The sequence below is a fragment of the Acipenser ruthenus genome, chromosome 29 (assembly GCF_902713425.1).
Source record: "Acipenser ruthenus chromosome 29, fAciRut3.2 maternal haplotype, whole genome shotgun sequence".
Classification (NCBI taxonomy): Eukaryota; Metazoa; Chordata; class Actinopteri; order Acipenseriformes; family Acipenseridae; genus Acipenser; species Acipenser ruthenus.
The window spans coordinates 20,355,528-20,374,654 of NC_081217.1; the positions used below are offsets into that span (position 1 = coordinate 20,355,528).

The following is a 19,127-nucleotide window of genomic DNA, read 5'->3' on the forward strand; positions in this document are numbered from 1 at the left end:
CAATTAAAGTAAAATTACACACTGAAAATTGAGTTAAGCTGCGCATCCATCAGACAGTTCCACAGAGAATCACAAGGATTTATCTCAGCTCTCCAGACTTCACAGAGCTTGCAGTGAAGCCTCACAGAGAGCCCGTTCTCATTGAAGTGCTGGTCAGGCACACGTAAACTGAGCACTGGAAAACCTGTGCCATCGCCAAACCAGGGAAGCGTTGTATTTTACTGCACCACCCAGGGCACCCCAGATTGCTGGTACTGTGCACAGAAATGCATCAATCGGACTCTAGAAAGAATATTCTTAATAGCTGCTGCCAATGAATCAAGATTCTCTGCTTCTCTGCATTACTCTCGCATTTTAAGGCTCTTCGTCGTTGCGCTCGGTATCTCAGATTAAAGGTTACACTTCACCCTGATGAATAACATGCAGCAGTTCAAACTCACTCTCATGGTCTAGCTACAGTACAATCAGCAGACGTGACCTACAGCAAGGTCTCAGGATGCAGCAGTTTGTCTATAACATAGCTGTAACCTTGTGCCGTAGCTCGCGTAGTCCAATTGCAGCGCTGGTACTGCCAGACCGTTGTTTTACTGGACTCCTGTTACAGCACAGAGCATTTTCCTAAACGGTTCAGTGCAATTAATGAAAATGTGCAATTACCAGGAACAGACTTGTCAATTTCCATAAGTAAATGTGCTTCACAACTTCATGCAGTTATCAAGAAATATGTAATTAAGGACCTGGTTTTCAAAGCTTGGTAACTTAGTGTATGATGCGTAAATCTCTCAGAATAAAGATCGGGAACGAAAAGAAATGTTGCATGCAACTTCACTGAGCAAAACAGAACCATAAATTGAAATACAAAAGCAAAGCAGATTCTGAAATTGATCAAACTTTGTAAATGTACTCAAAATCCACTCACCAAGTTTGGAAAAGAAAGTCCAGGCATGCATGGTAGAATTTAGCTCTGTACCACAGGGACCTCTAGTGGTGAAGAACAACACAGCACAGACCCTCCAGATTTGCAGAAATTGCAATGATAGACAGTAACATTTTTGGTGTGCTTTGCTGATCAGCCACAAGGAATCGTCTGTGAAATCAAGGTCTGCCTTGGCTAGTGGTACAATACTGTTATCAGGGTGTTGCACAAACTAACATTCATCTATGAAACAAACAGCTCAATACTGACTAGAAATGATCTGTAACTGGGACTATGGGTACATGCAAAAAAAAAAACGAAACCTCTTCCATTTCATTTGAACACGCCACATCCCAAGCTCAAGCTTGTGACTTAACGTGGTAAAGAACATCACGCCCTCTTTAATGAAACTCCTGCAGGGGCACGTACGCTGTCACTGTAGCAAGACTGACCTCATTTAACAAGAATTCTGTAAAGAGGGTTTTCATAGTAACTGCAGTACATCTCCATAGCTCCAAAACAATCACAGTGGTACATGCAGTAGCGCTCAAAGAAACCGTACGCCGCCAGTTTGTATCAATGTCTCCTGTGTTTTTGGTCACATTAAGAGATATGGGGTTGGAAACCACACCAAACCCAGGGATACAAGAATCTGAACCATTAATGCATTGAAGACATGGAGAAGGATTTATTAGTACATAACTACGGTAAGTGCTGTTACAGCAAATCATTAAACAATGTATTGTTTTTTTTTTATCTGTGTGGTTCCAGTGCGACTAAGAGGGCAGTTTGAATAAAGAAGGTTCTTCCTTAATTCTTCCATAAGTGGAAGGTAAAGTCAAAATGTTTCTGCTAGATCTGTAGATTATAATTATACCTCTATAAACACAATTACAAACATAAAACAAAGCATATATAATAGGAAATAATATATAATGTAACACTTTCCTGAATATAAATCAGTGCTTTTAAGGTTTCAACAAACAGAACAACATGAATAAACAAAACACTTTAAATAAAAAATTAATCTTTGGCATTTAATATCTTGCAGCTTGTTGTATTTTGGCCGGGGTAGGATTGAACACAGGATAATGATCGATTTCAATACGAAACTGAAGATTCGAGAAACACTGTATTTTGGATGACTGAACCAAAAACCTCTATAAAAATAAGACTTTCCAGTTGGGCAGGGTGAAGAAAAGGATGTGAAAAAAAAAAAAATCTAACAATTGAAATCATCATTATGCCTCAAGGCAAAAACAGGTGCTGCAACTCCACATTAGCAGACAATGAATCCTTCAATTGTAAACGGTAGGATTTACCGAACCTGCCTGCCAGTCCCTGTGCTTGTGCAGATACCCAGCCTCACGCATGAACGTCCTTCAGCAGGAGGGACCGCCGGTGTTGATAAGCCTTTCCCCAGCCCTGTAACACCTACACAGGGAACAGACCACAGAATTACAGAACGACCTGACCAGCAGCTAAGGGAGGGAAATAAGACTCCTACTGCAGAGCACTTTCACGCTTTCCAGGCTTTAATACGAGCTTGATTAACCACAGTGTGTAGGTAACATGCTCAGGTGCGTCTTGCTAAAAACTCAGTAAAACCAGGAATGGATCGAACTGCTATGCAACGGGAGTCTTACTTTAACCCCTGCAATAATTAATTGAAAGTGTTTTTTTTTTTTATGTAAAAATGATTTACAATTATTCTAGGTTTTGCATATCAAAAGACAAAAACTAAATAAATAAATCTTGTAGCACGTTTTGTTTCAAGAAAGCACTCACTTTGAATGCTGTCACTTCAGATAAGTCTGTCACACTTGCATTTCCCAGAAGCTTTTAATATCGCCTGTCGTGCCATTAACCAACCAGCTGCTTTCCTTATAATAGACATACATTGACCCCCAAGGACACTGTAATATAATATCACAGCCTGCAGAACCTACATAACAAATGGAAGTGCATGACAGTTAACATTTATTTCATTAGCAATAACCTTTAAAATCAAGGTCATTTTTTTTTTTTTTACATGAAAATATATTCCTAGCGTCTGGCTTAGTTTAGCTGCGAGGTCCAGTTCATCAGAAGGTGTACCTCTTTCAGAGTAAGTGCCCTTTTGACTGTGCGATTGACAAGACAAAAATAGTAAAAAGAGGCAGAATGTGTATTTATGTAACCAGGCTGCAATTTCAAAAGAGCACAGACTGGCCTGATTCCTTCGTTTGAAGCCGAGATGAGAAGCTGCGAGTTACCTTTCCAGCTGAAAGCCTTGCCTACTCTGCCTTCATGACCTACAGCCTTGCAGGGCTTCCGATTCTTCTACACTGAGACACTAGACAGGTGGAAAGGTTCAGGCTGTAATAAGGGAATCACATGTCGTCCCGCCATCCCCAGACCGTCATTACTGGAGGCAGTCCTGTCATACACCAGGGCTCACACTGTGGCCAGCCCTGCACAACTGAATACATTCTGAAGAGCTTTTTATAAGAGTCGCCGATGCTGTAACTTAAAGAGGGCAACCTTTTCTTTCAAATGGTGTCTCGACAGGTTAAACAAAATGAAACATGTTCCAGATTGCCAAACAACATCTTTATGTAAAAAGTATGCACTCCTTTTACCTCCAAATTTTCAATTTCAAGGACGCAGGTCTCCTAGTCCTTATTTAAAACAAACAAGAAAATAATAATAATCATTTGTATGATCGTTGACTGTACTATGCTCCTATGTATAGGGCAGTGTAGTCTTGGGATCAGTGGAGTGTATTGGGTTAATCCCGATCGACTGGCTGGAAACACACGATCTCCCAATTGTGGATCCATTCTTTTCAAACACTTGCCTTCAGAAATGTGCTTGTTACCAAGCAACTACAGCAATCAACGGGAAGCATTCAGCTTAAATAATGTAATTTCTCATTTAAACCCCCCCCCCCCCAACAGCACAAGAGAAAGGTTTTCAAGCAGACTGTAAAGGCTGGTAGACAGCGCTCCAGGCCTGCCTGGCCTCTACCAGCAGAGGGCGCCAGCATGCCACGTTGTCTGAAGGATTGTGATGGAATTTACATACCTATTAGAACTTCTACTCAAGAGAACATCTAAAAGCAGACTTTGTAAGTATAACTATATCAGGTTGATTTGATCAGCCTGTTCCCCACGGGTGTAAACAACAGCTGATGAAGGAATCACCCTGGATTGCATCCGCCTCCTACTGTTCAGAGAGGCTTGCTGTATGAAACTTCAGCTCTATGCCTACCACTGAAGCCAACTAATAGCTCTAGATGAGATGCTGCACTGACGACGTCGGACCGGCCCTCGGGTACCTTTGTGTCTTCTTCCCTCAACAGCAGCTCTTGCTCCGCCTCGCCTAGCTCTTCCGAAGGGTCGTAGGTGTACACGGGCAGCAGCTGGTGTCGTAACCTGTCTACCCTGAAACCCAAACACGGCTTAAATTAGCAATGGGGCCACCCAGCCACTGTGTACACCCTCCAGCACGTAAGGCATGCTTTCCAAAACCAAACTCATGCATTTCCATTAAGATTAAGATGAAATTCAATTGAAACAGTGTCAGCCCCCAGCTGTAGAACTTGATCTCTCAAACTCACACGGATTGTGAAAGGGTTCCTAATGAATCCAAATGCAAGGACATGAGATTCAGGTCTTAAATCTCGGGACTACAGTGAAAAAAATAAATCAATAAAAAGGGCTGTGAACATATTAGAGTTGTGGCCAAAAGTTTTGCATCACCTAGAATTTTGGGATTGAGACAATAAAATATATACCAACATAATTTAGATATTTTATTTAACATGATGTAATCAAAGAAACTACAAGTATATGGAAAACTACAAAGTGGTATGTAATTCAATATGTGAACGTAACATTGTTCACGTGGTTTCATTCAACTTTATGAAGCAAAATGAGTTCATTCTATAGGGTGCAAAACTTTTGGCCATATCTGTATACTGTTAAGGAGTATACCATACATTTAGAAGATTTGTTGCAGAACAAATTGTGAAACTAGGTTGAGGCTACCTGCGAATGAGATGCTAAAAAAACTAGCTTACTGCGCCATCCACCCCCTAAAAACGCTAGTTTCAGATCTCAAGAGATTCTTTCCAATCCCACAGCAACGTGCTTTATACAGGATCAAGGGAAAAGCACCCCACAGGAATGAGGCTTACCTTCTTTTCTTCTGTACGTACATCACCTTAAAAAGAGAAAAGAAAAAAGATGAACCTTTCTCCCCGACCCAGATTCTAGGAGGTGGTGGTTTTGCAAGAAAGCGAACAGCTTACAAACCCCGGCAGCAGCTATCCCAACGATAGTGATGAGCAGGAACGGTACCAAGATGTAGCCAGCAGCTGCGTCTCCAGTGACGTCAGGAGGCGTGGTGCTGTTCCTACTCATTATGGTGGTTATCGTTGGAATTGGTAATGCTCTCAGTTCCGTCACCCCTGCTGTACTGGGGGGCCTGAAGGGGAAAGGGAGAGGGTCCGATCCGCTGGCTGTCTCAGGCTGATAGTAAAGTTGCTTCTCTCTGGTTGCAGTCGCCTCATCCTCTGCACTCATGTGACTTCCACATGGTCTCTCTTTCACTGATCAGTGTGAAATCTCACTGGCCCTTGAAATGTAGAGAGAGAGAGAAAAAAAAACATTACAGTGCTCTCCGTTCAGTCCAGGACAGGATTGTGTAGGATTGTGGAAAGTACTTCAACACAAAAAAACAGTCAGGAATACAAGGCGAAAACATGAAATAACTCATGTTGTTTGAGGATTACATTGCACACGAGAAGGGAGAACCAGTCCCATGACTTTGTGTTTTGATCACATCCCTCGTGACCCTATCCACTGTAAAATAAACACATGGAGCCTAGTGGAAGCAGCAGCAGAGTCTAGAACAATGGGGTCAGTCAAAAAACATTGACTACAGCCCACAGACTAACAGTGTGCAGCACAGGGCGAATTTCACAGGCCAGAGAGTCCTGCTTCCTTGTTCCAACCTCCCCTGGTCAACCATCATTACTTTTAGCTGCTTTAGCCAATCCCAACATTGTGACGTTAATCATAACTGTCAAACCAACCAGAAAAATACAAAGTGTCCCATAATATCATTTGAATGTGAACATGCATGCTGAACACATTCTACAAATACACTACATAAAATATGTTACTGCCTATAATGCTTAAGGGACGCCCTGTAGAATCGCCAGCCTCCATTCAGCATTATTAAAGCTATTTCAGTGCAAACCGAAGAGTGCTGGACATCATTGAATCCTCAGTATATTTTAAACGCGCATGCGTTCCTCACTCATACGCTGGCTACATGCTGAACTGAACAAAACGCAACGCATGGACCCGGACAGAGGTAAGAGGTTGTGAGATATATTTTGATATACAATCTACAGCCTAATTTTTAACACCACACACACATCGGTCTCCAGCTTTTTCCTCTTACAGTATATTAGGTGATACAATAATATTTTCTTGAAATATGAATTCGGGACAAGGATAAGTAAAACCAAAACCTGTACAATTGATGCATGGCCAGAAAATACCTAATACTCCATATATCTTGACTTTATATTCCTCATGAAACTGCCCGGGTTTAATATACGTGAAAGTGTTTTTATATGCAACATGTGTGTTGCAATTTTGGAGACGTGTGTGTTTGAGATGTGAATGGACGACTAATCACGCATTGCTAAGACACATGTTTGTTGTCTGTTCTTTCTTCAATTTAACAACACGATCACGGGAACCTTCAGCACAGCCAAATTAGCTCTCAATCCGTTTCAGAACTCGCCACCGATCACGTTTTCTGCAGCGATACACAAAACTGCCACAAACCTTACACAAAAACGTAATTTAAACTAGCCAAATAGCCAAATTGTACCACGGCTAACAATATATTATAGTTAGGCGTTATTCGAGAAAACACGCCCTTTTAAATGTTAGCACAATAATATTTTCTTAAGTTGAAAAACACCATCTTTTGCATGTGTTTATATTTCTTGCGCTCGTCTTAAAGCGCTTATAAGCGTTAATATTGCTCCTTATACAAAATTACAGCAGCATACGCAACTGCAGATTAAAAGCGCCGTTACCTGTCCTTCTGCGGTGTTTAATTTTATTCCTCAAACGATGTATTACCGAGAGACAGCAGTTGCTATGTTATTGATATGACGCTTACCTGTCGAAACAGCCCTGCCCTGAAACCAGGAAGAACTTGTTGTCATGGGGATGACTCCTCCCCCGAGGATGACTGACAGCCACATCTATGACTCGGAGGATGTAATTAAAGGGGCTGGAAGCGTTCGGCCAATAGAAAGCGGCGCTGTCAACCTTTGTCGGCTCACTGTTTTGGTTTGAAACCACCAGCAGAGGGCAGCAGATAACCTTATTGAGATATTTGTGTTACAGTATCATAAACGCTTGCCTAAAATTACAGCAAGAGTTGTAGTAAATCACTTGTCAATATTATTTACTTGGTCTTACAGATCACCTCTTACATAAGTAAGACTGTAAATCAGTGTGCTGTACACCGTTATAGTAAGGGCACTGTGAATGAATCAATGAATGAACTGCTTTTGTCTTGAACCTGAATAGTCAGCTGATCTCTGCTATACAAGTTTACAAAGACAGTGCCCACAGTAGCTGCTGGTAATTTCAACATTGTACTGTATTAAATTACTGGTTGCATTGGAAATGTTACTCCCCATTACCAGGGTGTGCAGAGGACGCATTCAGATTCTTCATTTCACCATTTCACCCCCCTTAGCAGTTTCTGTTTTATATTGTTTTCAGTTTCTTAATAAACATATTTCATTTCTTAACTTTGAACACATCTATGAAGGTGCAACACTGTACGCCTCTCTAAAACCCTTTCCTCGCGTTGAGCATCTCTATACTTTTTAAGAGCGTGACACTGGTGCTACAGTAGTTTAAAGAACTCCCTGTTTGAAAAGCATGCTTCCTGGAGGGTGGCATTGTCTCCACCCCTTCAGCAGCTTCTTCCCCTATTGAGTGACATGCTTTCAGCCAATAGCATGACAAGCTGTTAACAATCTTGCAGGCCTAGCTGGCTTGCATGCAATTCCTGGAAAACATGTGTCTTTCTTTGTTGCCGTTCCAAAGACCATATTGAATCTCATCCAGCTGGCCCTCAGCCAACTGCTTTCACCGCCTCCGCCCAGATAATGTTCACTCATAACATCGGCAATGGCGCTGGGAGAGTCTCAGCGATTTCTTAGGGCGGATATATATTGTTCTTTGGTTACTCTACCAATTGAATAATTGTGTGCTAAGTACACTCTTAATGGCTGGAAAACAGCGCTGCAGCGAATCCTCATGCAGTACGCCACTCCCTTCGACATCATTAATCCAATGTGTAACCATGACTTTCTTATGTCACATCCTGCCTTCAGCTCTGTTGATGAACCGCACTTTCCAGGTGGATAGAATTGGATTGGTCAGTTTGTTGTTGTATAACCCCGAGAACAATTCGATTGTTCAAGCCACAAAACTATTAGAGCAGAAACCTTGTGGAATGACCAAGATAATGAAGACACCATTTGCTCTGGCCAAATAATGACAATGCAGTGGCTTCCTACTGATAGAAAACAGGAGCACTGGGACACAGCCATTGATAGACTAGTGGCATTGCATAGCACAGTGGCGGTATTGTCTTGTTTTGACAAACCAATGTTAACACACGGGTGCTGACCAACACTACGTGGTCATCTTGGGAGTACCGTGGTACAGTTTTAGTATCAGTGTGGTGTGGCTGGATCTGTTCCAGATCCACTCTGTTCATATTGCAGATAACCTGCTAACGACTCTCCTGGGGTTAAATGATTGTAGCCAAGCAATCTTACCTGTTTTACACTTTCATTATCTACATAGGTCTCAAGCATGCAGTTTGGAAGGAAACACATTTAATAGCCAGCATGGATTTGAATTTTAAACACGATTGTAATTCCACTTTCCTGGTTTATATTACCTCCGTAGCGTCTTCTGGGTCAAAGCATATTACTGGCCGAAAGCATGTCAGTCAATAGGGGAAGCAGCTGATTGGTTAATGACAGGGAAGCCATTGAAGGGGTGGGGACAATTTCACCCTCCAGGTAAAATGAGTGCATGATGGTCAACGGCAAGGCTTGCAATAATATTTAATATTTAATAATATTTATTAATATTTTCTTTTTCTTTGTTATTTTTCTTAACCCAAATAATTAACCATCCATTCTAGATGTTGCTGCTTGTTATGAAACTCTTGAAGAAAAAAAAAACACTTCAAAGACAATATTGACTTGGGCTTGCGTGCCAGTTTGCTTCGCTCCCTCTGCCCTGATTTGATTCACTGATACCACAGAAAACACGCAGAGACAAGCAGAGAGCCCAGAGAGAGGTCACTGTAGTAGACACTGACCATTCTGTACAGTTCAATCAAATTATTACTGACAAAAACAGCAATAATTACTGTGTTCAGGTTAGAAAGAACGTCTAAAAGTACATGGATTTCCTCATTTCATTCAGATCACATTGTTCTTCTGACAAGCCAGGTTAGTGCAGACTGACAGAGAAATGATGCAATGATGCAGTAACTCAACATGAGAGAAACAGGACCCAGAACCAAGCAGCAGAAAAACAGTGAGAGAGATGCTTGGAAAATTGTAACATTTAGTTTTCTACAGGCACTCATCACCTTTCACTACTTTAAATCTCTTCCGACCTTATCAGGGCTCCTACATGGTAACCCCATTCTATAAAACGGCATTCTGTACATATGGGTACACTAAAAAACATACAGTAAAAAAAAATTGAAAAAAGAAGTGTTAATCCCTGGATCTTAAAGGATCAACATGGAGATAGACAGCCGCTCCCTGCCCTCCTAACGTGTTCTTAAAAAACAAACAACCATGCCAGCAGATGCCTGAGTTTCCAGGAATAGCCCCTCACTCGCTCTCCTCTCCGTTCTCCCCTCCCCCCTCGGAAAAAGAAAACGTTCTGAGAAAACAGATGGCCGTCTGTCAAAGCACCAGCCACTTCTGAGAAAATAATAATACGCACAGGCGAGGACAATCACAGCATGTGATGCACGGTAATTAATACAGAGAACGGCTGGAAAAACAACACAGGGGAAGAAGGAGAAGCTGACAGTCACAGATACAGGATCGGGACAAAAAATTAGAAACACCGGTCATGTGTAGCACACACTTTTGGTTGACCGGTCTCTCTATCAAAGAAGATTTCTTTACACACCTTGCTTCACATTCATTTTTTTCCCCATGCTTTACTCGTGGGTTCTACTTCCATTGGACGGGGTAAAAATCAGGCTTTATCGTGTTGAACCACAAACATTAGAAGCTTTATTTATATAGTACATATTGTACTGCACTGTAAATACCATTAAAGAGGCCTCAAGTGTGACTTATGCTTTACCATAACTCTCTGACTTTTACAGTGCTTACCTATGCTTTAATATCCTATTATTATTATTTATTTCTTAGCAGACGCCCTTATCCAGGGCGATTTACAATTGTAAGCAAATACATTTCAAGTGTTACAGTACAAGTAATAATACAATTAAATGCAAGATAAATACATCTATCACTATACTTTATTACATATTGCAGTACATTCAATACATTATTGTAATAATAATAATAATAATAATAATAATAATAATAATAATAATCTCTGTATTGACTTCATGTGATGCTTGACAATAAATAAATACTTTATTTCATATATTCTCTGATTTCACTAATTGTACAAGTTTGTTAGCTTATTTGACATGTAAGAACACAGTCACACGTCATGACTACCAATTGCATGTGTTATCATTTTAAGCAGCTTTACACACAAGTTGCACAGTTCAGTGTTCAATAATCATACTGTACTGAATTCACATGAAGGATACAACCCACCCATCTTTACATTAAACCCTAAGACTGGTGCACAACCTCTGATCAAGCACTTATTTCACAGCCTTTCTATACATGGAAACTTCTAATCTCACAACGTCATTTGAAAATCAGACTGGTTTCCCCTCGTGCTCTGAACTGGGATTCCCTATGTAATTGGCATGCCTGCATGCATGGCTCCTAGCCAGCTAGCCAGCAGCAGCGTTATCCCCTAAGGACACATCAGATCAATCCTTGCTGCTTTCGGCTGACCGTTTACAACACTTTCCATGTGTCTCCCATGTGTTTGTTTCAAGTCTGCAATAAAACATGATCGGGCAAAAGACTAAAACGGCTGGTCCAATGGGCAATTCTGCTGTCATCCTTATTCTCTATTCCGTCTTTTAAACCAACTTCATGGTTTGAGTGTTTGATTTTACTGATGTCTTATCATTAATCTGTCAGGACGGGTATTAGTGGTGTTTAAGGCATTACAGCGGTTTTAGCATAGTACACAGTGCCATCTGGCGGCCACATTTTGTAATTGCAGTGTCTTTTTTTCAGTTATGACAGGCTGGGTTTATTAGTTTACTGAAATAGAATAGAAATAAAGGGAATGCTGTTGTCCTATCACTGTAAATCATGCCAATATGTGTGTGAAAATGGTTATGCTCTTAGATTAATCGCCAGTGGATGGATGTTTTGGGTGAAGGGTGCTTGGTTCATTTCCTCACTGTTATGCACATACAAATGTTCAAATCACATGTTATGAAAATGGTAAGATCCCTAAGCTTGCACAGATAGACCTAAACAGTATGCGCTCAACAACCCTGCACAGATAACATTAATAATTATAATAAAACTAAAGATGACTTTCTATTGTTTGAATAGCAGCAATGATTGGACCCGTGGAAGCGTATGTATGTGAATGCAGGGGGGTCCTCTTTGACACACACATAGTGTTTGTCAAACAGGACAGCTGCTTTTTCACCGCACAGCCGATCGCCCTTTCTTCGTGAAGCTCTGTGCAAAGCTCAAGGTCGTTCGGTTGGAGGAGGGGAAGAAGCCGCTACAATCTCCAGGAATCAATCCTCTTTCCAGGGGAATTATTAGTGTTTCTCCCCAAGCACTTCCCACGTTTTTCATTTAGCCCTGGTGCAGCTGCTTGGTGTTCTGCATCGCTGGTTTAGCATATTACACATTTATAAAAACAAAATGTTACAGAACAAGTGGAATCTCATTCATTTTTATTGGGATTCCAAACCCTGTTACCCCAGCAGAGCATTTTAACTGGTGATTATTATAGAGGTCAAACAGTGTAGAAGTGTATGGTGTAAAATTGCTTTGGGGCTATATTGCACTAATTTTAGTCCAAATTGGTCTTAATGTATAAAGAAAGGGAAGTACAAAACCACCCGACACACACACACACACACGCGCGCACACACACACACACACACACACACACGCGCACACACACACACACACACACACACACACACACAGGCTGCTGCAGAGTTCCAGGGACTGCAGCTGATTATTCTTCTCAGAATGCAATGAAAGAATGGCTAATTCCAGCCTCCCCCAGGGGAGAGGTCTGTCAGAGACCGACTGCTGCGCTTTTTTTTTTTTTACTAAACACCCTTCCTTTCCTAGAAAGAGCTTTGTAATCCCAGTGACTCAGAGATACAGAGACAAGAGATAAAAACAAGGGGGGAAAAAACCTGGCAACCTGCCACCACCCATCCTCCTCAAACTGCAATTCAGCAAGCAGCTCACTCGTTCTCAGTGTACCGAACAGCACTGATACTAAAGAGACGGACACAAAATTAGATTATAAAAATGAGTATGGACACCATAGCCTGCCAGGACTGTAGTCAGGTGGTTTTTTACCACCTCCAATAGGGTCTCCAGAATAGCACAGTCATCATTTTTTATTGAAGAATAACAAACCCGTTTTGATCTTTAAAACATATTTTTATTTGACACATAAAACATTTCACAATGGTGTTGTTAATAACACTTCTTGATGCCTTAATGAGATGTAATGATTCCACTACCACAAGCCCACAAGCCCGGTACAGACCCGTACAAACCAGTACAGACCCGTACAAACCAGTACAGACCCGTACAAACCAGTACAGACCCGTACAAACCAGTACAGACCAGTACAAACCAGACCGCCCAGTCAGCTTGCAGGTCTAGAACATGCTCTCCTCGTCAATCTGGTTATGAGACCACTGTAAAGTGTGTGAAAATCAGGAGCTTTAAGGAAATTTGGTCCACAAGGCAAAATATTTACTAGAAGATCAATGGATTACATATACTTGAAGTCTGGTCCATGCTGTGCTCTGGCCAGGGCAAAGTCTGAAACAATTCTAAAGCAGCAACTATGAATTCTCTTAGTATTCTTAATGCATTCTTTTTGTCAGCTTTGTGTGCCGTTTGTTATTTCTCAATATGATTTTAAAAAAATTGTTTGGATTCAATGTAGATTGTATTTTGCATTCTTTTTCAGTTGTTTTTTTTTCGCTATTCTTTTTGCATTACTGTGTAAATGCATTCGTTTAACAGTCATTAAAGTCTGTTTCGCTTCCCTGCCATGTATTAGGAATGTCACAAGAATGATTGTGGGATGCATTTGGAATATGAAACTAATCTTGAACAACTGCTAAGAATTATTAATACAAAGACCCCTTTTAGTGTTTCTTGAGTAGCAGGGTGTTGCAATACCTTAGCTAAAGGTAAATGTATCCTAAATGCTATACTTAATTATGATATTTCCTGGCCACATGCAATCACACTTTTCAGAGGTGCAATACACAGCCTTCTGAATGTTACCTGTCTGTTTAAGAAGAGTCCTCCTATGTCTGGTGGCTTGGATGAATAGCACCATACAAAGCAGCTGTACATTTCAATTGAATCCGTGCTGAAGAGCCCCAGCTGCCAAGGACTGCGCGGCTCCCCTTTTCAGAAGAGAGCATTTGACATAAGATGAAGTCATGCTTAATAAGGGCGGCGCCACTGTTAGATATCACTACAGGTAAAAGGGGTATTCTTGAAGATAGCCCTTCAGCCTGGGGGGCAGAGGCAGGTCCGTGTTGTTTCGGGAGCTCTGGTTAATGGCCACCCTGCACAGGTGCTGGAGGCTCGGGGTCTCCACATACAGGGGGCGGGTGAGTTTCAGCTGAAGGGAGGTCTCTTTTGGTGGCACCGTGGCTGTGGAAGACGGGTCAGATTCCCGCTCCTCCTGGGCACTTGCGGCTCGCAGGCAGGTGAGGGCATAGTGCTGAAGCAGGTCCACCACCCCATTGAATTTCCGCAGCCTGGGTCGTGCCACGACCATGGAGTCAAAGCAGAAAGCCCCCCCCGAGTACTCGATGCGGAGGTGGGTCGGTCCCAGGCTGGTCTTCACGGAGAGGGTAAGCAGGTACCCTGGGTTAGAGCTGTCTCTCAGCAGGAAGGTCCCCTCTGCAGCCTCGTTTAGAAGCTCCTTGGCTTGTGCCGCAGTGATCGAACCCCAGTACCAGCCTGCATGTACATAAAAGACAGTATGCTAGCAGCCAGCGCTTTGAAAAGGATTCTAAACAAGGTTTCATTTTTTAAATCCATTTCGCAAACTTGTTAGGACTAGCAGTGTTAGCACTGGCCCTCCATTTTCTTCTGTATTTTAGACTTCAGTTTGGAATGTGCAGATATTTCAAAAGACTATAGAAAATGTTGTTATTATGATTACAATTATTATGATTAATAATAATAATAATAATAATAATAATAATAATAATAATAATAATAATAATAATAATAATAATAATAATATACTGTACATACAATGTATGTATCTTAAGAAGAACACTGGCTTTTAATAATGTCTCAGAATATATTATTATTATTATTATTATTATTATTATTATTATTATTATTATTATATATCGATGTTATGAGCATCAACAATTTACTCAAAGTATATATACTTTTTAGATATATTTTTTAATTTTTTTAATGTATTTTATTATTATTATTTTAACTAATGGGTTACTTACCAGACAGTTCGAGGTGGGTCATGGCAGAGGCCACCCTGATTAGGTCTTCCGTGGTTTCTCTCTGTGGCGAGCCGAAACTAGGGTCTTTAAAGCGGGCTGCAGTAAGCAATTTCTCAGGGATGACGAGCAGGTTAGGCAGAACCATCGGGCCGGGCTCCAGCGGGTCAGAAGCGGGATTCACTGGCGGCGAGAGCGTTGATGAGTCGGGGACTTGTCTGTGGCCCACAGCCCGCTTGAAGTACGGTAAGTCGGGTGAGTGTGCGTCAGTGTCCGGGATCTTTGAGACGCAATGCACATGCCCCATCCAAAATCTACAACGCCAACAAAATTAGGTGAAGAGAATATACATACTGAGCTTTACAAAAAACTAGGTTATGACCCCATCTGTTCTAGTGGGCTAACATTAGTGTAAGAACCTACTGCTTTACAACAGTAAAATACAAACGCAGTTTTAACATGTATCAACAAAATACGAGGCATTTCACTCATTCATATATATATATATATATAGAGAGAGAGAGAGAGAGAGAGAGAGAGAGATGGGAAGCACAGTAAAAGGCGAGACCTGCCTGGGTAGTTATAAAAAAGTCCAGTCGGTAACAAAACACTACACTTCGAAGTTAATATAACTGGGTTTGAAACTATATTTATAGCCCTTTTAATGTGAAAAAATGTGAATTGATGAAATAACAAACGGTTTAAAAATCTCTATCCGGTGTATTAACAAGATCAAATGAAAGTGTATTGTATGGACAGACTGCATATCTGTACAGTATATCTTTTTTTTTTCGTGTTTACTTGCTCCAGGGTCACGCATTCCTTAATGTTTTTAATTACAGCCTACATTTAAACAACACTACTGAAAACTATCAGCTTTAAACAAAACAAAAAAATAATCAACAACACTAACAAGTGTGTTATACATGTATTTATTTAAAAAAACCTACTTTATTTGATGTTAATAATTCTAAACATATTACACATTCCAATTAATTCATAAACCCTCATACCAAAAAAAACAAAAAAAAAAGACAAAATGGAAGCTTTTTCTTGGCACATTTAATTTAGGAGTCTTAATCGTTTATATATATATATATATATATATATATATATATATATATATATATATATATATATATATATATATATATATATATATATATATATATATATATATTAGATAGATAGATAGATAGATATTTATTAATAATCATAATCAAACATACAATGAAATCGGATAGTATTACGTTTGAAAGGCAACAAAACAATTGTTTACTGGTGATCGATTTTGTTGCGTGTGTATTTTGCCTGTGCACAATCTTACTGTTTGAAAAAGTTACGTTTTTAATAACAGATCATCTTATCGACCCCCGCGTTTTAACCCTATAATTATACCCGATTCCTCAAACGACCTTAATGTATGCATTTCCATTGAACAGACCTTGAGCTGGTGTAACACACACCACTCAAAACGTCTTCTATTAGAAAAACCACACCATCCAACTACATTTTTACGACGCTCTTCAAACATAAAATAAAATCCATTTGCTCTGAATGTATATAGCGATACTTACCAGCATCCCATACATTATGTATAAGCTGTTCAGATGCCACACCGGTGATAATCAATTTGCGGCCATTAGCTTTCATATATTTAATTAGCACTGTCTATAGAAATGCATGCTTTTTTTTCCTTTTAAATAAATATGAACCATGCTCACCTTGTTCACCTCACACCCAGGAGAAAACACCGCAGCCAGTCTTTCTAAAATGTTATTTGATTCGTTTTTTATTTCCTCGCTGGAGTCAAGTTCAGGGTTATAACAATGAAACAGTAACACGGAACTCTAATTATGTAGTAATAATACGTGTTAGCGAGGAGAGCGCGTTCAGTTACAGAAACTCGAGTAAGGTATATATGTATATATTAATGAATTCAAACTTCAACCACTTGCCAGTTTAACTATTACCTATCACTGCAGTCGAGTCTTGTGAATTCACAGTTCTAAGTGAGGCACTTTCTTTGTTTAGTCGCAGTGAAATGCATCTGAACGGATTGTTAGTTGCTGTTGTCGCTCGTGTATTTTTTGCGCTTTTGTTAACACAGTAACACGAATATTATGCTATATATAGAGCCTATTACTGTATATTCTTGACTTCTATTATTAAAACCGCGTTCGTCCAGCGCTGTCCGAGAATATGAACACGAAATCGTGGTCCACTCGTGTCATCTATCAGGATCAGTTTGAAATTTATTTTCTTGTTTTTTTTTTTCACTCTACCTTTTTTTTCGTTTTTAGCAAACGCACGCGCCTCTTTCCAGGAATATTCCCAGAAAGACGAGTCACGTGTTACTAGTCTGCCAGAACTCAGCCAATCAGCAGCCGAGGCAATGAGGTCATTGGGTGTATTTTTTCACTCTCTCTTTTTGTTCGACAACCCCCCCCACATACATATGCATAGAAACGGTCTTTTCTTAAAAATAACGTGGGGGGGGGGGGGGGACTTTTTGTCTATCGTTCTCTTTTCGGAATAAACACTGCGTGTGAATTCTAGTACAATAACGAGATAGTGCATGTTCTTTTTACCATAGGAGTGTCTTGGAACGAATTCCCCAAATATGACCATGTTTATTGCACCCCTTTTTCTTGAGAATCGTTGCTGATCTGCCGCACAATTAAATAAGTGTGTTGATGAATTGTTTCATACGACTAATAATGAGCAACACAAAGGGAGCAAACTCACTTGGAAGACATAATACTCAATACCACTGCTATTACTACTACTACTACTACTAATAATAATAATAATAATAATAATAATAATAATAATAATAATAATAATAATAATAATAATGTAACATTATTTCGTTTTCGCCTACACTATTTAAATGATCATTTAAAGTACACTGTCAACTGCAGAAACTATGGTCTACGTTTAACGGCCTAACCCTGTGTAACAGCGCCCTTGTGTGGTTCTCGGAAGTGTAGCCTAATTTGGCTTTACACATCAAATAGCTTCGTGTGTAATCTTATTTATTTGTTCACCTGTTCCTTGCGCTTTCTAATGTTTGCAATTGTGATTCACGGTTGTGGTCTCTGTTGACTGTCTAACTAAGACGTTCCATTCAAATCACGAGGAGTGACAGGCAGTTAGGATGATCCGGGCAAGTGCAAAGCCAGGTCAAAACAGATTTAGAGAAACAATCTAGAAATCAGAATCAGAATCGAGGACCACTCTCGATTACTGCTAGCATCATACAAAAAAAAGAAATGCCGTTCCATGCACGATTACATTTTTCCTTAACAGTATGAAACTATATAAAATGGTCTTACTGATTCATACCTCAAAGTTTTATTTCGGATTGCTGCCAATAAGTTATGAAGCAGCATTCAAAATAAACTTCAAAGGGTTAGGACTATGAACATAAATACGACTTCAATATTTTTAATCACTGAACCACACAGGAGGCTGTGTGGTCCAGTGGTTAAAGAAACGGGCTTATAACCAGGAGGTCCCCGGTTCAAATCCCACCTCAGCCACTGACTCATTGTGTGACCCTGAACAAGTTACTTAACCTCCTTGTGCTCCGTCTTTCGGGTGAGATGTAATTGTAAGTGACTCTGCAGCTGATGCATAGTTCACACACACTAGTCTCTGTAAGTCGCCTTGGATAAAGGCGTCTGTGCCCAGTCCCTGACCACATTCCGGCGCCTCCTCAAGACTCACCTCTTCAAAGCGCACCTGTAGAACTCCTCTGTTTGTATCCTGGGACACTATCACCCTTCATGTAAATGTGCTTTATTTTGCTCTTATCTGCCCCCTATTTTACTGCATTTAATCCTGTACTTCAGAATACTGTAATCTGCTAAGTGTTTAACCTGTAGTACTTTGTATTTAATCACATCCTGATGTAACTATCACTATTTAATCATATCCTGATGTAACTATCACTATTATCTGCTGTATTATTGAATTGTGGTTTGTCACACTTGTACTTTGCTTGAACAAAAGTTATTGTATTTCTTGCTCTTATTGTATTACTTGTATTGTAACACTTGAAATGTATTTGCTTACGATTGTAAGTCGCCCTGGATAAGGGCGTCTGCTAAGAAATAAATAATAATAATAATAATAATAAAATAATAATCTCAACATACATGTAAAATGAGCACCAATGTTTTTTTGTTTGTTTGTTTTTTTAAATCATAGTTCTGTTGTTCAGTAGTTCCTGAAGAAGCCATATACATAACCAGGACTGACA

General features: G+C 40.1%; 2 protein-coding genes across 5 annotated transcripts; both read right to left on the reverse strand.

The window, feature by feature from the left end:
* Nucleotides 1-1,580: 1,580 nt before the first annotated feature.
* Nucleotides 1,581-7,179, reverse strand: LOC117429077 (small integral membrane protein 29-like). 4 transcript variants are annotated; one of them, XM_059004288.1, is made up of 6 exons: nt 7,106-7,179; nt 5,215-5,536; nt 5,097-5,122; nt 4,236-4,341; nt 2,705-2,861; nt 1,581-2,350 (listed from the first exon to the last, which is right to left on the reverse strand). In XM_059004288.1, the coding sequence occupies exons 2-5, from the start codon at nt 5,482-5,484 to the stop codon at nt 2,721-2,723; spliced, it is 543 nt and encodes a 180-aa protein (XP_058860271.1). In that variant the 5' UTR covers nt 5,485-5,536; nt 7,106-7,179; the 3' UTR covers nt 1,581-2,350; nt 2,705-2,720. The 4 variants fall into 4 exon arrangements, with proteins under 4 accessions (XP_058860271.1, XP_058860270.1, XP_058860272.1 ...); XM_059004287.1 differs by having other exon boundaries at nt 7,020-7,118; XM_059004289.1 differs by lacking the exon at nt 2,705-2,861 and adding an exon at nt 3,172-3,251 and having other exon boundaries at nt 7,020-7,118.
* Nucleotides 7,180-12,776: 5,597 nt separating this feature from the next.
* On the reverse strand, nt 12,777-17,191 carry LOC117964456 (suppressor of cytokine signaling 2-like). The gene is made up of 3 exons (XM_059004286.1): nt 16,585-17,191; nt 14,864-15,174; nt 12,777-14,351 (listed from the first exon to the last, which is right to left on the reverse strand). The coding sequence occupies exons 2-3, from the start codon at nt 15,165-15,167 to the stop codon at nt 13,858-13,860; spliced, it is 798 nt and encodes a 265-aa protein (XP_058860269.1). The 5' UTR covers nt 15,168-15,174; nt 16,585-17,191; the 3' UTR covers nt 12,777-13,857.
* Nucleotides 17,192-19,127: the final 1,936 nt, after the last annotated feature.